The following is a 22,497-nucleotide window of genomic DNA, read 5'->3' on the forward strand; positions in this document are numbered from 1 at the left end:
CACTCTGCCATGCCAACTTGACTGGCATATATGAGGTGACTGAAAATAAGTCAAGTGTGGAAAAGATTTGTATGGTGTTTGTGTACGTTGGTTGTTGTTGGTTGGGATTTTGGGGTTTTTTTTATGTTTTTTTTAGGAGTAAGGTACCAGTCTGTTCAAAATTGTGTGAAAATAGGTGAAACAAGCCTTAGATGTGTAGCAGCACACTGTGTTGATGCTGCTGGAAATTCTTATAGCTGGCAGAGAAAAGTTGGGCTCATGCTAGTTTTGTGTTGGCAGACTTATGGCAAGTGGGTACAAATGTCACTGTGACTGTTATGCTTTTGCTTGGCACATATGCCTTCAGGTAAAGGGCATTTTTCAGGATTGGATTGATTATTTCTATGCAGATCTTTAGTGCCTGTCTGCTAAGGAAACAGTATCAAGAACTGGATGACCTGGATTAGCTCCCATTAAACTACTCATACTTGCTTGATTCACTTGTAGAAAAATCTCACAATTTAGAATCAGTGTAGGTAGAGGTAATTTTATATGATGAAATTTTGTCTCCACAAACCCAAGTGAAATTTTATTGATTTTTGAAACAAGCTGAAACAAAGTTAATGGTAATAGACTGGAATGAACATATTATGTGTTCAAACAACTTGTTCTCTGTTTTTAGTGTTGGAAATGCCTGATCATTTTGTGTTTTAATTTATAGGTTGAAGACTTTGGGTGACAAATCAAGAGAAGCAAAAAAAAGCAGGCAGAGGTACTTCTAAACATCTTAATGTATGGCATTGATATAGGATGTTATTAAGAAAAATTTGAAAGCAGCTAATATATATGAGCCAGTTACAAAAACATTTGTGTATAATTTTACAGAATCTTTGATAACAGAAGAGCTTAAACCTTATACCAAGGGAACACTTGGCTTAATAAAACCTTAATTGATAAGCCTAAATAATTTCTCAGTACTATCAATCACTGTATAAATAACTGCTTAAATTATATGAATATTCAACATTATTGTAGTACTTTGTACATGATTCAGGTTGCAATACACTGAAATGTAGTTATTTACATTCTCTTTGAATATCGTGTGTTAAATTGTAATTCAGTTATTGTTAGTGTATGAGACTTTTTAGTGTGGAAAATGTATGTATAATGGAGTACTTCAGTTACCTTTTTTTCATCTCTTGCAAGATTTAAGAATTTTGATGCTTTTATCTTCTGCAGACTATTTAATGTGTATGACACCTGTGAATGTTGCTTCTTCAAATAAACTCCAATGTGCTTTCGTGTAAAGCATGTTCTTACTAAAACACAGTGTGTAGAAACCAATCAGTTTTAAAACAAGCCCTGAACAGAAAATAAGGCATCTGAAACAAAGTGTAGGAAGTTCTGAAGCTCAGTGTTTTGAATGTAAAGGCTTTTTAACAGAACACTGGTTGTATTGTCAAGACATGCAAACTGAACTAAGAATGGATGAAGGTTTGAATGAAATTATTCTAGGCAACTGTCTTCTTTGTATGTTTCCAATCCATCAATGTTTGGTTCATCTGGTGTACTGTAAGTTTCTATCACTTTTTGAGAAAAGCACAGGGTAAACCCATTGGGTTATCACAAACAGGGGAGTACCAGAGTGATATCTGCATTGCTGTTAAAGTTCTGGGACAAATACAGCTTAGCTTGTTTGTAGAATGGCTGAGAGCTTGTGTGTCAGGATCAGAGGAGAGGGCAAGTAAAGGTGATATAGCAATGTTTGTTTCTGACAGTCCAATCAGGTAGTGAATGATGTCTTCTCTAAAAAGCTTGAGGAACTGTCTGTATCAGTAAACCTCCATTCTTGTGGTGGGCTTTAAGTTCCTTGCTGAAAGGACAACACATTAGGATGCAGTCAAGAAGAAGAATGCTTGAAGGAGCTGGGAATGTTTAGTTTGAGGAAGAGGAAGCTGAAGAAAGACCTCATCAGTCTCTACAACTACCTGAAAGGTAGAGAGGGTGGTGCTGGTCTCTTTTCACAGGTAATTAGTGACTAAACAAAAGTGTCCTGGTTTGAGCCAGGATGAAGCCAATTTTTCTTTTTACTGATTTTTTTCCTTCAGTAAGCTTTCTTGTAACTAGCAACAGTGTGTTCTGCTAGGCTGATAAGACAGTGGAATGTTTTGTTTTAATTAAATAAATAAATTATTGTCACCAATTAATTGTTGTCACCGTTTGACTCGGGTCCGACAACAATGCTCTCGATCCCCTCCCTCCCCCAACCCAGGTAGGGAAGGAGAGAGAAAAAGAGAGAGACTTGGCTGGATTGAAAACTAAACTACACAGCTTTAATTAAAACACTAATGAATCATACAAGAAAATATATACAATTATGTACAGATATGTTCAGGTATGGGCAAAAGCCTCTCGCCTCCCCCCACCCCAGCAACTCCCACAGCACTTCCCTGAACTGGGAAGAGTCCCGAGGAATCCCGGAGCTGCTGCTGGAGAAAGCAGAGAGTTATGGGGGTCAGGAGATCTCGAGCCTAAGGGTCGACGGTGATGGATGAACAGAGTCCTCCCCGGACGCCGGCCATGGATGGAAGAGAAGGGAAGAAGAACAAGGTAGGAAGTTGTCTTCTGTGATCTCTGACCTTCCTCTGAGCTTACCTAGCAGAACACACTGTTGCTAGTTACAAGAAAGCTTACTGAAGGAAAAAAAATCAGTAAAAAGAAAAATTGGCTTCATCCTGGCTCAAACCAGGACAAAAAGGGAAAGGCTTCAAGCTACAACAGGGGAGGTTTAGACTGGACATTAGGACAACATTTTTCACAGAGAGACTGGTTAGACACTGGAATAGGCTGCTCAGGGAGTTGGTTGAGTCACCATCCCTGGATGTGTTTAAGGGTCGTTTGGATGTGGTGTTGGTTGATATGGTTTAGGGGAGAACTTTGTGGAGTAGGGATGATGGTTGGACTGGGTGATCCCAAGGGTCTATTCCAACCTGAATAGGACCATGTGGGTCAAGAGGTACTTCATGAAATTCAAGAGGTAAAAATCCAAGGTCTCTCCCTGGGAGGAAAAGTATCCTCTGCAAAAATACAGACTGGTGCTGACTGACTACCAGAAGCAGCTTTGCTGAAATGACCCTGGGGAGTCTTGGCAGCCAGCAAGCTGAAAGTGAGCCAGCAATGTGTCTGGCAGCAAGGAAAGCCAGCAGCTCCTGGGATTTATGAAAAGGATCACAGGCAGTGGAATTGAGGGAGGTGATTATTTCCCACACTCAGCACATCTAGCTACTGTTTTGGGCACCTGATGTAAGAAAGATTTTGATTACCGTATTGATGGCCCCTGACTAAACTTGCTCCAGGTTGAGGTTGAAACTCTCTTTATGTAAGGAAAGGCTGAGACAGGAACTTGTTGAGCCTGGAAAACTTAGGTCTTTGGGGAGACCTAATAGCAGCCCTTCATTCCCTATGCAGAGATTATGGAGATGCAGCCAGACTCTTGACTCTAGTATGTGATAGGAACACAAAAGGCAATAGGCATAAGTTGAAACAGGAGATGTTCCGACAGGATGAGTTGAAGGAAAAGCTTTTTCCTCATTAGGACAATCAGTCAGTGGAACAGGTTCCTCACAGGTTTGTTTTTTTTCCTTTCAAATTGTTTGTATGGTACTGCAAAACAACCTACTCAGCTAAACTACCAAGAGATGAATCTTTGTTGACATCAAGACCTTCACATTATATGTCCTAAAAAATGTTGCATTTTTAATTTTCTTTAACTAATAATGAATTGCCTTTATATTTCAACCTGTTATTAATTAAAATGTATGCATCCAATGGGATATCATTAGAACATTAAACTGGCAGAGGTTCTTTGCTTACTATTTATTTTTAATGTACAATACATTAAGTGCAATATCTTTACTGAGGGACATAACATGTGTAGTAGTCTTATTTTCAGAATGTTTCTGTCCACTGTTTAAAGTTAAAACAAGGCAAAACCTCTGTTAACTTTTAAGAGATTAATTTGTGGTACAGTTGTTTTTCACGAACATAGTCAAAAAGAGGTAAGAATGGGTTATTATAAAATAACAAGAGGAAAAAGCCCCAACCCTAACTTTGGAACATTCACTGTGTAATGCATTTTAAATCAGAATTGACAAAATGTTTGTGAAAGTGAACAGTATGTAATGTTTCTGTGTTCAGCATGTCTATTAAATGCAGATGTTTGTGCATGCATTTTTTGTAACAGCCTTCTATTAATTAACAACATTTGTATATTTACAATCTATTTTACAGAAATGTTCAGGGTTTGCCAGAGTTTTCTGCTGGACTGGAATTACTGAGCAGGTATGACCTTCCTTTTCTTTGTTAGTGTCTGCTTCCTGTAATTTCAGAAATCACTTTATTAGGTTAAGAAAATGAGAAGAAAATAAAGCTGTTACTGATAGGTTTTTTTATATTCTGCAGTGAGTAGAGTGGGGGTGGTTACTGGATGATAAAATTGTTTAAAGCTTTCCCAATCCTTAAATGCTGTTGTGTTAATGAAACAGAAGTTCAGGAGGAAAAGCAACACATGTAGTCTTATAAATATTGCTGAGTCTATTTAGCTCTTAATGTAAGCTAGCAGTTTAAAAAACCTGAATCACTTTTTCATTGGTACTATTTCTTGCTGTGTGTTTCTTTCTGGTATTTACTGTTTTACCAAAACATCTCTTTAAACTGTTACTTCTGGTAGCCCCTATAGACATAAGCACAGTGGCATCCATGAAGTCCTCTCTTTGTAAGGCAAACACAGTAAAAATAGCCCTTTATTTGCCTTCTCTTCAGGTACGAAGATGCTTGGGCTGCCCTTCACAAAGGAGCCAAGGATTGTGCAAAAGCTGGAGAGGTAAGAAAAGAATAACAATGCCACACATGAAGTATTTTTAAATGTGTAGATATTTTTAAACTACAATTTTTAGTACCAGTGTACTGGGTTGATGCTGACCACTAGTTAAGCACCCACACAGTGTTGTTCACTCCCCACCAGTGGGGCAGAGGAGAGAACAGGAAGAACAAAATGAGAAAAAACTCTTGGCTCAAGATAAATACAGTTTAATAGTTGAAGAACAGAGATAAAACAAAAGCAGTCACTCACAACCTTCCACAAGTAGACCACTGCCCAGCCAGTCTCAGAGCAATGGTTACCTTGGAAGACCAAACCCTTAGTTTTTTTAAGATGGTGTTTGCCAGGGAGCTCATGGAATGGCTCAGAAGGTCCAGATCTTCTTTCAAACAGCTCTTCCAGATTTGATGATACTTGGTCAAAAATTAGTGTTCTTAAATTATTAAATATTTATATTGTAAAAACAAATTCTCTGGGATCATGTTTCTTACAAGGTATCACGTAACAAGAATTATCTACAGTTAATTCTCCTGTTTACTTTCTGATATTTCGATTACTATAGTAAACACTGAACATGAGAATTTTCTAGTGCTTTTAAAGTACTTATTGACTTATACATTGGCACCCAGAAATTCCTGTCTTCCATCCTTTGTTCAGATAGTTGCAGTCACTACTTGCACTTAAGCAAAAAATATTAATTATACTAACTTACTGTTATTCTGTGGGATGTTAGGTTAGAGAAGGGTATTGAGAAGCACAGCTTTGTCAATAGTGTGATGAAAAGGTGTTGGTTAACACACATCCAGAAGTTCAAATCATCATTTTCTGGACTCTTCTGCAATTCTTGAAAGATTTTAAATTAGCTGTGAATATTATTTTGAGACTGCTGAAGCCATCTTAACATTGCCAATAAATGGCAATGTAAACAATAAATAGTAATGTAAACAATGTAGTGTAGTATAAACAGTAATGTAATTAAAACATTAAGTAATGTGATGCAATGTAAGCAGTTGCGAAAAGCATGTTGTATACTGTTTCTGTAGCTCTTTAAAAGCACTGGGGCTTGGTGCTGGGAAAATACAGAATAGATTTTGGCTTGGGGAAAGCTGGTGGGTTAGTATGAGGTCAGGACTGCTGCTTGATGCTGCTGTCTTCTCCTAGTGAAGAGGAAACAACAAGGTTTGACTTGTCTGGCTGGAAGTGTGTGTACTTTCTCCTAATTCAGTTTTCTTATCCTAGAAGTAAAGTTACAAGTTGTGTGGCTTATTTCTAGAATGAAAGGAAAGAAAACTTCCAGTAACTGCTACCAGTGCATGGCTCTTCTCTCCTGGAGGTCTGCACCAGACCTTCCATTTCAAAGCTTGTTGGCCACCATGCACAGCCGGGCTGAGCTGTGGGGTTCTTTGTCCTGGGTGAAACCTTCACTTTGGCCAGCTGAATCCTCCCTGACTCTTCTGGTTTCCTTAGGAGTCTTCTCTGTATCTTGTTTCAGTGGATAAAAACCTCATTGCTTATTATATTTTGAAGAGGCCTGTTTAGAGTGAGGCAAATACTACCTTAGGTTCTTCTGTCTTTTGCCTAATAGTATGGGCCACCTGTTCCAGTAAAAACCTTCAGTTATTAGAGATTAATTTCTCTCTACCAGCTTTGTGTACGTTACTGATGATGATTTTTTATAAAACCTTTTAGATTACTTGCTTCCAATTTTATAATGCTTACGATAGTTTGCTTTAAAAACTGTAGTTCTGAAAACAATGTGAGGTTTCACATGTATAAAACCATTGTAACCTTAATCTCACATGGTATGGTTGTGTGTGAAAACTGGAATGAAAAGCTTCTGAAAAGACTGAAATTTACCATTAAATTCAGACATTTACTTTTGGGAGAATCTGAAATAGGTATTACTTGGGGTTTTTTGTTTGTTTCTTTTTTATAAAAGTAGCAAATACAGGGTTCAATAATGCAAGAATTGTGTAAGCACACAAGATTGACTCTACTATATCAGACCTAAAGGTCCCTTGTTCAGTATCCTGTGTCTGGTACTGGGCTATAGCAGATGAGTAAGACTGCATGAGTAGTTTATAAATGTTGAATAGAGAAAGGAATGTGAAAATGTCAAGCTTTAATTGATGTCTACAGTCTTATCATGGAAAATTATTGATGCTAACTACTAGTTCCAACTACAATATTGTCCTAAAAATACTGCCTTTATGTGCTTGTAATTTTAGCTGCATTTAATTTTCCCTGAGCTGAAGTATTTTTCTACTGTTTGCCCTCATCTTATGATGGTTTTGTTTGTTTTACTGATTAACAGATATAAATTTAAAATAGTTTGCTTTATTTTAATAATTTGTAAATGGGAGAAGTTGTCATTCTTCTAAAAGAATCTGTCTGAAGTTGGTAGAACTGTAAATATCTGAGAACTTTCTTTCCCCATTGCTCAGACTTTTTTTGGTTTCTGCAACTAAATTCTACAAAAACTAAGGAATTCAGAATGCAGATACAGCCAAAGGCTGCAGTTGTGTGCAAGAGGAAGAATGAATGATGGAAGTAAGAGCAAGGAAAACAAAACTCAGTCATCTATAGTATCACTTATAAGCAAAACATTTGTTACTTAGGATCTCTTGGTCTTGCTTTTTTCATAGAAATTGGCCTATGTAACTAAAACTCTTAAACAGTGTATTGTCTCCTGATTATACTATGTACAATAAAATTAGGGGGACTCAAACAACAAGAATGTAACTCATGTAGGAGTGTGTTCATAACGACTTGGCAACTACTGCAGCTGAGATTATCACAAGAACAGAAAGCAGGACTGTTAAAAAGGCAACTTTAAAAAAAAAATGTAATTCCTTGAATTTTCTAGAGTATTTAAAGTGCAGAATTTTCAGTTGTATTGTTACTACGGACAGCTCTAATCATGATTGTAATTTGATTTTGATGTTGCAAAGATAGTGTGTCCCAGACTTGTAATTTCTGAAAATGAAGCTGGTTCTGGAACTTGTGTTTCTTCTAAATCAAACATTCTGTTTTCTGGAGTGATAATAGGTGGTAAAAACATGCCAAGCAAACTAAGCTATCTTGATTTTATTGATTAAGTTGGTATAGCTAGCACCATTAAACTAAGTTACTGTTCCAAATACATTGCAGCACTGCCAGCTGTTATTGTGTAACAACACAATACAAACTGTCAAACAATTCCAGATACGTGCTACTTAGAGTTAATAAAATCCATAAAATATTTCCTGCATTGATTGGTATATTGAGAAATACCTTTTAATACATTTTTATATAAATATTTCATTCTACTGGGTCTTTCTTGAGCATATTGTATATTTACTTGAGAAGTACACAACTAGCCATTCTGTAAGGTTTCTGTGCTGACCTTACACTTGCAGATGCATGAACTCTTAAAATTAGTCAAGATTCTTGTGAATAAGTACATAAGTTTGCAAGTAAAGTAAATAACTTTTCTTTCAGCTGGTGGATAGTGAAGTTGTGATGCTTTCTGCACACTGGGAGAAGAAAAGGAACAGTCTGGTGGAACTACAGGGTCAACTCCAACAAATACCTGGATTTTTAGCAGATCTGGAATGCCTCACAGCAAGCTTAGGTAAGGTTTTATAGGTACAGCAACCATTTAAGTCAGTGCAGAGGATTATACTGAAGTTCAGCTGTTGTGGGCTTTGCAAAAATATAATTTAATTTTGTATCCCAAACACGCACTTTCTATTGTAAACCAGCACTTTTTAAACAAACTGGCTTTGTAAACAGAAGAAAATTAGTAGTGGCTGTTGTCCCAGCTGTTAAAATATTGTACGTGCCATCTCTGGCAACTGTGTATCTTGATGTGAACAGCTGAAAATTATTATTGTTGAAGTCTTTTTAATTCACAGAGACTTGTAAGTAATGTGAACATTTGTATGTGGTTGCTTCTCTTAGATTGAGTCTATTGAGTAATTTTATATAACAATTTATTTTAAAACATTGGGGCTAGGGGGGGGAGGGGCGGTTAAGAAATTTACCTGGCTTGGGACAATTTGAAGGGAGAAATTTTTGTTGAGAGTAATTGTTGCTTCTAAAACCAGCTTCCTTAGTTGACGTTAATGTACAGGGTTAAACTATTCTGAAGTGCTACTTATTTTTCATAGGTGAAACTAGCAATGCTGAGTATTAAGCTTACCAAATACCTCATGCTTGTTACATGGGTTCCAAATATTATAACTTTACCAAATGTTAATATTTCGATTTAAAAATTAAAAGACGACTGTTTTAGTGCACTGCTTCTGGAAACCTCTCATACAAAACAGTTGATCCACTGTTGGAAATGAAATTAGGAAAAAATGTTCTGGCCTCTTATTCTCTGAAAAACTCTAGTGTTACTGACCCTTGAAATGGGGATGCAGCGCTTCGCCAGCAGCAAGCCTTTCTGTCAGCAGTAGGCCTCTTGAATAGATTTTCATGGAGGCAACAGGTTGCATCAAATTAAAGTTTTGAAAAATTGCTGTCTGTGCATGGAATTTAGTAGCTACGTCCCCAGGGACTTTGCCTGCACTATTCTTAGACCAGTTGGGAAGTATGCAGAAATTCTTCAAGTAATTGGAGGTCTTTTTATATGTGGAGTGGGCTGGATTTGTGTGCTGGCATGTGAAGAAAAGGAGAGTTCTTTCCTGTGTTCAGAGGCTTATTTCTCATTTTTCAGTAGATATGCACAAATCAGCTTTTGTTCCTAGGCAGGCTGGTAATAGCTTCACGATTTCTTTTTGAACCAAGGAATGTATTTCTTTTTTTATAACAATTTTTCTAATATCACCTTATTTGTTAAGGCTCTATCATGTGTGGTAACCATTAATGTTGACTCTTTGAAAGCTCAATTATTTTCTTAGGAAATACCAGTTCAAATAATGATTTGTTTAAATACTGTTTTTAATATAATACTACATGAAATGATGCAGTCTGCTGGTACACCAAAGATAATCAATATAATAAAACCTAGCGGAATTATCCTTAGAGTTCATATTTGCAAATACTGTAAATCCTGATGAATTGGGGTTACCTTTCCATTCCTAATATTACGATTTTGTGAACCAGAATTAATCTCACTCTGATTGCAGAATTTTTTGAAGAAGGCTCAGTGTCTCTAGAATATTTTTGATACCGTACAAGCAGGATTTATGAAAGCATTAAGCAGTCGGCTCAGGGAAGCTAATGAACTTTAAAATGTACTGTTAAGGTTGTGAGATTGGAACCATATCATCTAGCCTCACCTCGTATATCACTTTTCAAGTAATTCACCTAGAGGTTTTCTTAGTTCCTCCTAGCCACTGTGAGTTTTTGAATTGGGTTTTTCTGGTAAGTTTTATAGCATGTATTTGAAGAGAAAGGTATAACTTACACCAATTTCAACATCGGGAAGTGATTTACTAGGAATCTGCTGTGATGTTCTGCTCACTGTTTTTAGTTTTTATAATTCTGAGTTATCTGCCTTTTCTAAGTGTAAACTCTATGCACTTTTCCAAGAGGAGATTAATACTGTGGCTGTGAATTTTAAATGCAAATGAAACGTTGTGTGCAAAAAATATGTGAATATAGAATAGTAAACTACTGTGTCCTGGATTGTGCATGCAAGATGTAATTTGTCTGATTTTTGCTTATGAAAAGTTCAGTGTTGTGACACGATACACTTCTGATCAATCTTCCGTTTTGAAACTGGATAGGAAACCCTGGCTGCTTTTGAAAGAAGAAATTTCAGATAATGCAAATGAGCCTTTTTCATAGAATCATAGAATGGCTAGGGTTGGAAGGGACCTTAAAGGTCATCTAGTTCCAACCCCCTGCATGGGCAGGGACACTTCCCCACTAGACCAGGTTGCTCAAAACCCCATCCAACCTGTCCTTGAACACTTCCAAAGAGGGGGCCTCCACAACCTCCCTGGGCAACCTGTTCCAATGTCTCACCACCCTCACACTAAGGAATTTCTTCCTAATGTTTAGCCTAAGTCTCTGTTCTATCACTATGCACCCAGGTGAAAAGTCCTTCAACAGCTTTCTTGTAGGCCCCCTTCAGGCACTGGAAGGCTGCTGTAAAGTCTCTCTGAAGCCTTCTCTTCTCCAGGCCAAACAACTCCAACTCTCTCAGCCTGTCTTCATAGGAGAGGTGTTCCAGCCCTCTGAGCATCTTCATGGCTTTCCTCTAGACTCACTCCAACAGCTCCATGTCCTTCCTGTGTTGAGGTCTCCAGAACTGGACACAGTACTCTAGGTAGGGCCTCAGGAGAGTGAAGTAGAGGGTGAGAATCACCTCCCTTGAGCTGTTGGCAACCGTTCTTTTGATGCAGCCCAGGACATGGTTGGCTTTCTGGGCTGGAAGTGCACATTGCTGGCTCATGTTGAGCTTTTCATCAACCAACACCCTTAGGTCCTTCCCCTCAAGGCTGTTCTCAATCCATTCAGCAAAGAAGCTACTTCAGCTTTGTGTAAATGGTCTTATACTAACTGGGTTTTAGGTCTTTAAAATCAAACAAAAATTGAGCGCTGATAGAACTGTAGTCATGTAAATAATTGTTATGAGTGTTGCTGGTGAATGAGTCCTTTTTGTATATATATGTCTTTCAGTGTTCATTTTAAGCTTTGTAATCTGTGTCCCTGTCTGATCTAGAGGTAAAGAGAACTTATTTGATAAAATTGTTTCTATTCTTTCTGTGTTCTGCCTTTTTGCCTTTTAGTTAAGAAATTAATGAACTTTGCAAAAATGTCTTTCATACTCATTGGTGGCTTCTGTTGTTTTGGTGCCTGGGACAGTGTAGGAAAGCTACATTTAAAGTTATTGTAGGAAAAGCTGTAATGTTTTCTGAATATACAGCTGTGATTTAGCTTTTCTAACAATTTTTGTATTGCAGAAGATAGATAACATAGGTTTCAGTTAAAAGAAATTTTGTGTAGTAAATTTAAATTAGGTAAACTATGTACACTTTAGTATCTTAAGTAGCTGATAAACTAAGAAGAACAGTGTGCATTGATGAAAGATAATGTGATCTAATGTAATTTGATTCAATGCTAACATACTTTAAAAAAATTGAAACTCAAAACTAAAACTTGCAATAGTGTTATACCTGTGATAGTGTAAGAAATACAGGCCAAACTAATGTAATTGTAATGATGTGACTGAAAGAACAAGTTATTTTTACAGCTAATTAGAAAATACAATTTCTACCACATGTGGAATATTATTATACAGGACAGTTCTTAATCAGAATGTACAAGTTTTTTTGTGGTGTTGTGTTTTTTGATTTGTTGTGGTTTTGTTTTTTTTAAACCTCCCTAAAAAGATTAAAAAGGAGAAGGTGTTTTTCTCCTCCATAGCATTGCTGGTTCAGAGTGAGAGGGTGATTGTTGGCGGACCACTGGTTTGTGGGATTGCTTTAAGAGCTGGAAAAGAAGTTGCAGGTAGAGCAGGATTGTTACCTTCCGGAGAGATCTGAAGTGCTCATGCCTCTTCTTCAGGAGCACGGTGTTTTCTGCAATTCCCACTAGAGGCTGCTCAAATGCTAGTGCTAGGAATCAGTTGCCCTCTATAATTCACTTTTCTTCATCCTCTTTACTTTCCTATTATTTGTTTTTGTCTCTTAATGCTATTTAAATAGCAAGTACAGCAGAGCAGGTGGTGGGGTTTTAAGTGGAAAAAAACAGCAGTTGATAGGTACCTTACTAAATTTCCTTGAGCCCTGCTGTGCTTGTGAATTTTGCAAATTAATAAGTGAGCAATCATTCTGAAAAGCAAGTTAGCATAATACAGGCATTTGGATTTTAATGCACTCAGTCCATTTCTTAAGCAAAAAGAGGCCACCAGTCATAATTGTAGTCATGATACTTCCCTTTGAATACATCTGGATTTTGTGAGAGGAAGTTGAGTATGTAGTAAACAATGCACATTCCACATCACAGTGTGTAGAACTGAAGACATTTTGTATTCCTCGACTTGTTTCCATTATCAACTACCTTCATTTTGGTTCCTTTCCTCCCTAACCCCACAAGTGATCTGTATACAGATAAATAATTTTTTAAAAATCTTTGCTGATCATAAAGGTTGGAAAGGACCTCTGAAGATCGTCAAGTCCAACCCCCTGCTGCAGCAGAAACAACATAGGGCAGATCACACAGGAACGCATCCATACAGGTCTTGAAAGTCTCCAGAGAAGACTTAACTATCTCCCTGGGCAACCTGTTCCAGTGCTCCATCACCCTCACAGTAAAGAACTTTTTTTGTCATATTGAGGTTGAACTTCCTGTGTTGTAGCTTGGTGCTGTTTCACTTCATCCTATCACAGGGCACCACTGAGAAGAGACTGGCCCATTCTTGACATCCCCCTTCAGGTATTTATAGGCATTAATAAGATTCCCTCTTAGTCTTCTCTTCTCAAGACTAAACAGCTCCATGTCTCTCAGCCTTTCTTCATATGACAGATGTTCCAGTCCCTTAATCATCCTCACAACTTGCCACTGGAGTCTTTCCAGCATATCCCTGTCCTCCTTGAACTGGGGAGCCCAGAACTGGACACAATACTCCAGATGCGGTCTTATGAGGGCAGAGTAGAGGGGGAGGAGAACCTTCATTGACCTGCTGGCCACACTGTTCTTAATACGTCCCAAGATACTATTTGGCTCTCATGCCTACAAGGGCACATTGCTGTCCCATGGGTAATTTGTTGTCCACCAGGGCCTCAAGGTCCTTCTCCAGGGGTTGCTTTCTAGCAGGTCAACCCCTAATCTATATTGGTGCATGATATTTTTTCATATGATTCATGTTTCCTTTTCTGACTGTTGTAGAGCAGTACCTTACCTGTTAGGGACTAAAAAATCTTATTAGACTAATTGGAGTAATTCTACTGTGCATGCTAGAAAATCTGTTTATGAGGTCTTAACTTTTTGCTTTTCTAGGGTGACTGCTAGGATAGCAATTTCTAATTGAGTAATGGCTAAGAGAGTTGAATTTTTGTATACTTCAAGGTAGACTCCAAGTAGAATGACCAAACCAGAACTGAAAGCTTGACTGATGCCTTCCAATTACTGTTTCCTTCTTTTGAGCATCCAAAACACATTAAATAACTTTTTTCCTACTTTCAACTCAATGGTTGGTCTCTTACTTTATGAAGATTGCTGCTGTCTGTTAGAGGCAAAGGTGTAACAGCCATTTGCCAAAACTCAAGAGTTGCTTTAGGTTTTCTACTGTATCATTCCATCTTCTTTGTAGTTCTTTGCATCAACAATCAAGTTCAGGTACTAACCCATTGCAGTGTATGCCTCTGAACTGCAAAATCCTTTCTGTTTTTTGGTTGCTATTGTGTTTGTAAAAAGTGTGATTTATTCTTCCTCCTGCAATTTACCATCCCTCTGTTACAGGAGAAGTCCTGGCAAAAGGCTGAATAATAGTTCTGTATTCACACAGCTCCATACAAGAGTGACTAGGTGGTTAGAGTGTGGAAAAATAGTTTTTCCACTTAGGGATCCTGAGGAGGGACATTGCATTCAGCATTAAACACACATGGAGAGTGATCCCTCAATGCAAGATTCACATGGGATAATTCAGGTCAGAAGGGACCTCAGGAGTTCTCTAGTATAAATTTCCACTCAAAACAGAGTGAGCTATGAGATAAGATCAGGTTTTACAGGGCTTTTCACAGGAGTGGTCTCTTTCAACTTGAGACTCTGAACAGTTATGGTTGAAGAGGAGATTAGGAGGTTTTGTATGTTTTTAGGTGAATGGGTGTGTAAAATAGCTAAATTTAGAGATTTGCATATCAGTCTTTAGACTGTCTTTAGAGTAAACTTTCAAAGTCTGTATTGTTTTATGTTATCATGAGGTCATGTAGGAGTTAAAATTCTCCCAATATGCATTGCTTTTGCTTAATTTGAATAGTTTAAGATCGGTACTGGTCTTGGTCAATAGAGCTTTATTCCTCAGATTGGTAGCTGGCAGGAATGGGTAAACTAGCAGTGTGCCCAAGAAGCAAAATTAAATTAGAGTTTCTGGATGCTTCTTTTCCTGAATATAGAGCACAAACCTGTGAGAACAGGATGCTGGGGCAAATCTAATGGTTCAGCAACATCTTACTGCAGTGGGAACCTCAAATACATCTCCCTTAATGTTGTTCCGGTCTCACTCCATGCTAGGTTATGTGAGGTAGAATTTATTTATTTTTTTCTGAGCCATTTATATATGTGTAATTATTACCATGTTAATTATGTACCTCTATGAATTCCTGTTTCTGTTCAGGTGAGTTGTCCATCTATTGATACAATTTGATGTTCATACAAGTATTTCTTATAGCCCAGCTAGAGGCAAACTTTGAGGAAATGGAGAATCATCTATTGTGTCTTGAGGACCTATGTGAACAGTATGAGTTGGAAAGATACAAATGTATGCAGACATTACAGCTGGAAAACTACAAGAAAACAAAAAGGTAAATAAAACAATTGCTATAAATATAAATTAGCATAAAATATAAGCCTTTTGTGATTATTTTTTTCTGCATATATAATATAATCCCTTTATTTTAATCTTTTTAAGAAACACTAATCTTTTGACAGAAAGTTACAAATTTGTAATACATTCATTAAGTGTTGGTCTAACCCTTGGTGATGAACAAAGACTGTGTGTTTGGAAATCACTACATTGTTAAGATGAAGTCATGCTTCTTATTCTTTACAATCGGAGTAAGGGCTGTTGTTGATAAGCACTGATAAATTGTTGTTTCTATTAATCCCTTGCTCTATTATTTTTGAATGTTTTTTCCTCACATACTATATCTGTAAATTTAGGAACTGTATTTTCCTCTATCTTCCTTTCAGTTCTACCCTATCCTATACTTACGAGTACCTTTTGTTTTGTATTGAAGGAATTATTCTCCTGCCATTCTTTTACTTGTAAAGACAGGGTATTACTTCTTGGAATCAAAGTGCAACTTGTAGCCATATATATGAAAACTCAGAACCTCTAACAATTAAGCTTCGTATTTACCTAAAAGATAAGATAGCAAGAGATAAATGTTAGGAGCTTAAATAACTTAAACTGTTGGCTTTCTTTCTTTTTTCTTTACTGTCAGTGCCAAAAATAATGTTACTAAAGGAGATAAGAAAAGTTGTATTAAGTTCATTATATAAATGAGGAGGTAAATCAAAGTAGTTTGTCAAAGGCCATTTCTGACAGATCTGTGTTAGGGAGTGGTGGGTAGATGCAGATGCTGACATACCTGGAGCCAGCACTGACAAAGGGGTAGCCAGGTTACTTGATCTGTCCAGCCAGGTGTCCTGTTAGCCAAGGGAAGTATCCTTGCACCCTCTGCATTTCTCTTGGTTGTGGAAGGAGGTTTTACTTGTGGTATGGGTCAGAACAACTGCTTTAGTCTACTGTCCTAATTAGGATGTGCTGATCAAGGACAGGACTACGCCAGACAGCAGTGGTCACTTTTTACATAGTGTATGTGTTTTCCTCTTTGCTGACCCTCCTTTTGCCATCCTTGCACCTTTTTTTTTTATTTTTTAAATCTCAGTTTCCTCCCAGATAAATAATCTACCTCTAATTACTTTTCCCTACTGGTCCTGTTTTTGCTTCATCTGTACTCAAATTTAGTATTCTTGATACCATTATCTAGAGAATCTTGGCCTCCTATTATGTTACAGATGTGGTTACTGTTGGGGTTGCAAGTTCTGCCTCCCAGAACGTCCCTTATTTGTCAAAGGTCCGGCTTCAATTTTCTGTGAAGTTTGGCTGTTTCTCAGCTAACTCGTCTTTACCATCTGTGAAATCCAACCATCCCTCATGGTGCTATCTGTAGCTTTTGTTAGTGTCTTAAAATGTTGTCTGTCACATCCAGCAATTTCTCACACGGTGTCCTTTTTTACATCCTGTTCAGTTAGATCAACATCAGGCAAGGGCCTCAGCAGTAGTCTTTTCATTTTCCTACAACCTGGATTTTCTCTTTCCCAAGCCAGGGCAACACCATTTTTTCACTCTCTAGAAGAGTCAATATTAGTTAGAATGGGTAAATATTCATTTCTTTGGACCTACTTAATTAAATATTGAATAGTAATAATTTTTAAATTCTAAATACGTGCTGTTTAACCAACTAACTCATAAATTTAGAATGTGCATAAAGCAACAGATTTGGAACCTCTAAAATGCTTTAATATTTCTAAAGTTCTCTCTACCGTCCTTGCTCCCTCTCCACCTATGAAGTGTTAAACTGTTACCTACTCTGCTTTGCAGTATCTAATCAGTTTTATAAATAGAATGCTAAGCAAACTACTTAATGTAATTATAAGCTGATTACATTTGGTCAGATCTAGACAAAACAGGAAAAATGCAGGTAATATCTGGTTGATCATTACCACTGTATTTATTTAGGTAAGAAATTAACTGCTAGCTTGTTACTAGGACACTTGCCAATGCAGATACTTGAAGAATTAATAGTCAGTGAACGTAACGCGAGTGATTTGTTATGTATTTTTGGACCTAATTTTCTGTCTTCCTCTCTTTAGTGTTTGGGGTTTTTACTGTGCTATCAGCTACTGAAAGATCAAATGGGGGTTCATGAGTCTATGAACAAAAAAATTATTTCCAGAGAGTGAGTGGTTTTGTTTAAAAAAAAAAAAAAAAGTGTTTCCTGTGTTTGGACAATATAGGAATGAAAACTGAGATGAACACAAACTCCAGAAACTGTGGTTATTTTAAATGTAACTTTAAAAATTAGTTTTATTATAAAGTCACTCTAGAGCTTAGACTAGAAGCTCACATTTTAAGTCTTTTGAAAAATTTTCCTATATGAAAGATGCAGAAGAAAGTATTTTAGGTCAACATAAAACCTTTGAAATGCAGCTTATGGTAACTATGGGAACTGATTTTCAAAAATAGGTCTCCCTATTAAATAGAGCAACTTTATTTCAGTTCAAACAGATCAATTTTTTCCTTTTTGTCACTGTGTTGAGTACTAGTTCCAAAGTAGACTCATCAACCCAAGGTGTGTTCCACTATGTATTTTAAAGGTTGGTGTTTGGGGGAATTGATTGTTTTTTTGTGTGCTTATGTCTGAAGTTTTAATATGCTCTCTTGGTTTTAAATCAAAGTCCTTGGCTAATCAAGGAAGGTGCCAGTATGAAGTCTGGATTCTACCCTTGTTTTCTCTAGATAGTCTTGCTGCACTTGTTTGCACGTATGCTAGCATTAAACCATGTTGTTTTGTTTCCTGTCCTTTCTCAGTCAAGCACAAGTCTTCTATCCCTTCCCTTTACCCATCTACTGGGGATGTTCTGTTTCCAGTTGTAGAAAACTCCTGTTCTTCTATGGCAATGCTTCCATTTCTGAGGCAGTGCACTGTATCCTTTAGGAAGCACTGTCAGAAAGTCACTTTTTTTGTCAATTTTTGTGTGCACAGACTTGCAGGCTTATGGCATGAGATAAAATGTTTCAGTCCTGAAGCTGTACAGACAGTGAAGCTCTTAGTACTGTTTATATCCATGTCAGATGGATCACCATTTAAAAAAAAAATACAACCTCCTGGTTATTTTATCAATTAAAAGTAGCTGCCCAACTGCAACATTTTGTAGGAATATATTTGAGACAGCAAAGAGTCCTTATCACTGGAAATGACTGAATACATTGCACTGTCATTTGTCTTTATACATAGTTGTCTGAATTAATTTATTTTTTTTTCCACTTATTGTTTAAAAATCCATTCTGGTTTTCAGTACTTGTCTGCATTCAGAACAGACCTGGCAGAGAAATTAATGAAGTAGTATAAAATCCTGAGTCTGAAATATACCCTGAAGCTAGGATGTACTTCAAGAGATGAAAGTTTAGTAACACTGCAAAATTTAGTGGCACTAATTTTTTTTTTCCTTTCTGGTGAGATTTAAAGAAACGGTTTACCTGAAGAAAAAGTAGGTACTTTTAATGTATATCTATTCCTAATTTTTGTATTTTAAAGGTTTATTTGTTGTCAAATAATGTGTAATGTCATGCTTTGGTAATTAGTGCAGTAGAAGAAGAGCTGGACAGGTTGTCATCATTATTGTTAGATGCATTGCCATTCCATAATGGTGGTTTTATATTGCTGGAGGAGAAGAATGTTTGACTCTCATTCAGAAGGTTATAAAATGTATGGCAGTTGCATTGTAGAGATTAGAGAAAATGTCTTAATCAGTTACCGCTGATAAGTTTATTTAATCTCTGTCGTCTTCTGTTGGTTTTATCCCTCCTTCTAATTGCTTTGGGCACATGAGGGGTCAGTAAGGATTGTTGCAGTTAGATACAGTGGTTTATGTTAGGCCTGTTGACACAGACATTAAAAAAGTAAATACAAAAAACTTTAGACAATTCAGACTAATCTGCTTTTTGGAAAAGTTCATTCTAACTTGGGCCAATTAATGGTTATTTACTCATTAACATACAAAAATATTTGTTATTATTTTTCTGCTGCATGTTGCGTTCTAATATTATCTTTACCTCCTGCTATATTGCTGTAATAAGCTGCCACTATTTGGTGATCTTGTTTAACCTAAATTAATTATTTTTTTTTACCAAGGTCAGAAGAGGGAAGATTGAACGGGTAATACACTGCCACACAAAATTGTATTGCCTGAAGGAAGACTTGTGTGTCCATACACCTTGTTTAGATCCCATAGTGTTCCCCAAGTGATAAGCTAGAACAGGAATCTGTACAGTTCGTCGTCTTCAGTGATGACTCCTTTCCATCTGGCAGTGATAAATTTAAATTGTATCTTCATTACCCTTTTAAGCTTTGCATGTTAATTTGTCAAATTAATTTATTATACATAAAAAATACACCATTATTGCAAGTGTTTCAAACTTACATTTTTCCTTCCAACATTAAATGTACTGTGAATTATTTCTACGACTCAAGCTGCATGTTTCACAGTCCTCATAAAAATTTTCATTGAAGGAAGGTTTTAATGCCATTTTCTTCTTGATCAGTCTTCTGGTGGTATAGACGGATCTTCAGCTGCTATACCTCTGTGTACCTGGGTACATCAATAATGATTTTGCAAGGGTGGATGCAGAACTTCATCATCTTCAGGACAGCTTTCATGGTAGATGTGCAGTGGAAGATTGGATTTGAGTATTCATTAGGCAGTAACTGTATGGCTCAGTTTCTTGCTCAAAGCTGAGTTCACATTGCAGAGATCTTTTCCATCCTGCTGTTTGATTTTGTATCTAGGACAATCAGTAGGAAGTGTTTTAATGTTGATAACTGACTGGAATTAATTTTATGGCTATCATTTTTTGCAGCTTCTTTGGACAGAAATGTGGAATTAGAATTCTTATTGATCCAAAAAAAAAGAGTTTGCACTAGCTTTGGAAAAGTTTCTTTGATAATTGTGCTTTCTTTTGTGTAATTTTAGCACTCTAAATTTTCTTTTGTTTGCAAGAACACTTGCAGTATAGTATTTTGCATGCATCAAACCCAAAGGAGCAGTTTGTTTCATTATTAGTGAACTTGTGTCAGTGCTCTAAGTGTTGAAAACATTGGACAAGGCTGAATACAAAGCAGATCAAAAGATTGTAGGGGGTTTTTGGCAGTTTTTTATATTATTTGCAAAGTGTAAATGTGGAGTATAATTCGTGTCACTTTTAAGTTGATTAAATTTCGCCCTTTTGTGATGATCTTTGTTTGACACAGACAGACAGTGACATTATTACAAAGAGATGTGTTGCATACCTTTTCCCTGTAGTTTTGTTTGCTTTTGAATAGGCACATTAAAATATTTTTTCTATTAGCTTTTGTGACCTGTGATTAAAGACTGAATGTTAGTGTTGGATTCTCTGCATCTTACAACACCTTTTACTCATATTTTCTATAAAATGTGAAACATTTCATCAATCCTGCATAACTTTTCTCTGCCTTTATCTAGTGCTGGTAACTGGGTATAATCTGCAAATCCTGTCAATCTGTTACTACTGGGTATTCTTTGTCCAGACTTACTGTACCAATAATAGAAACACGTGGTTTAGGACTGCCATTAATAATTGTTTTGTACTCTGCCTTACATAAAAAACGCATTGTTTATCAAAGTAATTAATTCATTATGGATAGTGGCAGGAGAACAGGGCTTGGGTGTTACCCATTACCATGCCAAAATCCATTCTCTGCTTTTGAGCAACAGTTATCATGTCTCCTGATAAATTCTGTCATTCTTCACAATGAATTACTTTCTTGAGATCTTTCATAGTTCCTTTTAACTTACATCCAAAACCAATTTGTTTAAAAATTGTTTTAAAAAAAAAGTGTTAAATACACTTACTGAAAACACCTCTCTGAGGGAGTTTACATTCCTGTGTCAAAGCAATGTGTTGAGGATGCCTGAAGTAGTAAGTTGAATTGCTAACTGCTACAATTGCATTTGTGCTGTGAGGAACCATGGTAAACAGTACATGTGGGGATACAGGCTTTTTTTCCTGCTTTGTTTTTGTGAACTTGTGGCATATGATATGTCACAGTGAATGAAGTTTTTGAATACTGTGATTTTTTTCCTCTTCATCCTTATGGGAAAATTGATGGCCAAGTTAAAGGAAGGTCTGGATTTTTTTGTGTGGCTTTGGCCTTTGATGGTGGTGTTGTTTGTACCTTCTCTTAAAATTTGGCTTCTCTTAAATTTCTGTGTAGCTTGTAGTTGTTTGTAGCTTCTCTTAAATCTCTTAAATCTTTTCTCTCAAATTTCAGCTTTAAATTTTGATACCTGAAGTTTTGTTTATAGGATGAAAATAAATAAACTGTGCTGATACATGTATCATTTAATTATCCAATGGCATTGCATACTGAGATAGAAGTTAAAAAAAAAATCTAAAATATGTCCACTTTTTTTGGATAGTAACAAGATGAAAGTAAAAATGTAAAAACTGGGTTCTGTGCAAAACCTTACATCTGAAAGCATAAGCTTTTAGAGGGAGCTAAGAATTTTATTCCAGTTTCAAATTCCAGTTTGGAAGGGTTCCAATGCTAAACAGCCTGCATCAGTCTCTTGGCAAAGGACAGAACACTTGGTTGCTTTTAATTATTTCCCTTCTACCATTTTCTTCTGGGTTTAATGCTATCTCCCTAATTTTTACTGTTCTTTTAAATGATAACACCTGAAAGGTGACCCCCAATGTTCTTAATGAAGAAAAATATTTGTTTGTTTGTTTTTTTAAACATCCAAAGAGAAACGCTTTCACTGTGCTCTGAAACTGCTGAGTATATGAGAATAGTATTTGGTTACAGTTTTATGTATTAGCTTGATTACCAGTTAATGCTTGCAATTTCTGTTACAAAATTTTGCTTTGATCTGTTCCATCATGGGCAGTGAAGTTGTGGTAGAAGTCTTGCTGGCAGACATGGAAAAACTTAAGCTGCTTCTGTAGCTCCATTTGATTATGGAAGCAAAAAAACTCCATTGCAACATTATATAAATTCTTTGCCATTCTCTTTTGCTGGATAAAATTTCACATTTGATGGTGAAGAATCCTGACACTGTCAGTGTTTCTTCAGATAAATGGAAGACCTTGCCTGCTGCTTAATCCCAGCCCTATTTTAGTAGTAGTTTTGTTTTTTGTTGATTTTTTTTTTTTTTTCTTATTTCAAGGCTTT

At 36.6% G+C, this 22,497-nt stretch overlaps 1 protein-coding gene across 1 annotated transcript in view; it reads left to right on the forward strand.

The window, feature by feature from the left end:
- The first annotated feature begins 707 nt into the window (after window positions 1-707).
- DTNBP1 (dystrobrevin binding protein 1) overlaps window positions 708-22,497 on the forward strand; it is a 69,500-nt gene continuing 47,710 nt past the window's right edge. Inside the window, exons 1-5 of the mRNA XM_010000947.1 lie at window positions 708-751; window positions 4,270-4,320; window positions 4,801-4,861; window positions 8,339-8,471; window positions 15,186-15,318. Of these exons, the coding sequence (XP_009999249.1) occupies window positions 8,360-8,471; window positions 15,186-15,318 (245 nt within the window). The 5' untranslated portion in view covers window positions 708-751; window positions 4,270-4,320; window positions 4,801-4,861; window positions 8,339-8,359. The remainder of the gene's footprint in view (window positions 752-4,269; window positions 4,321-4,800; window positions 4,862-8,338; window positions 8,472-15,185; window positions 15,319-22,497) is intronic.

This window comes from Chaetura pelagica, unplaced genomic scaffold (genome assembly GCF_000747805.2).
Source record: "Chaetura pelagica isolate M959 unplaced genomic scaffold, ChaPel_1.0 scaffold104, whole genome shotgun sequence".
NCBI lineage: Eukaryota > Metazoa > Chordata > Aves > Apodiformes > Apodidae > Chaetura > Chaetura pelagica.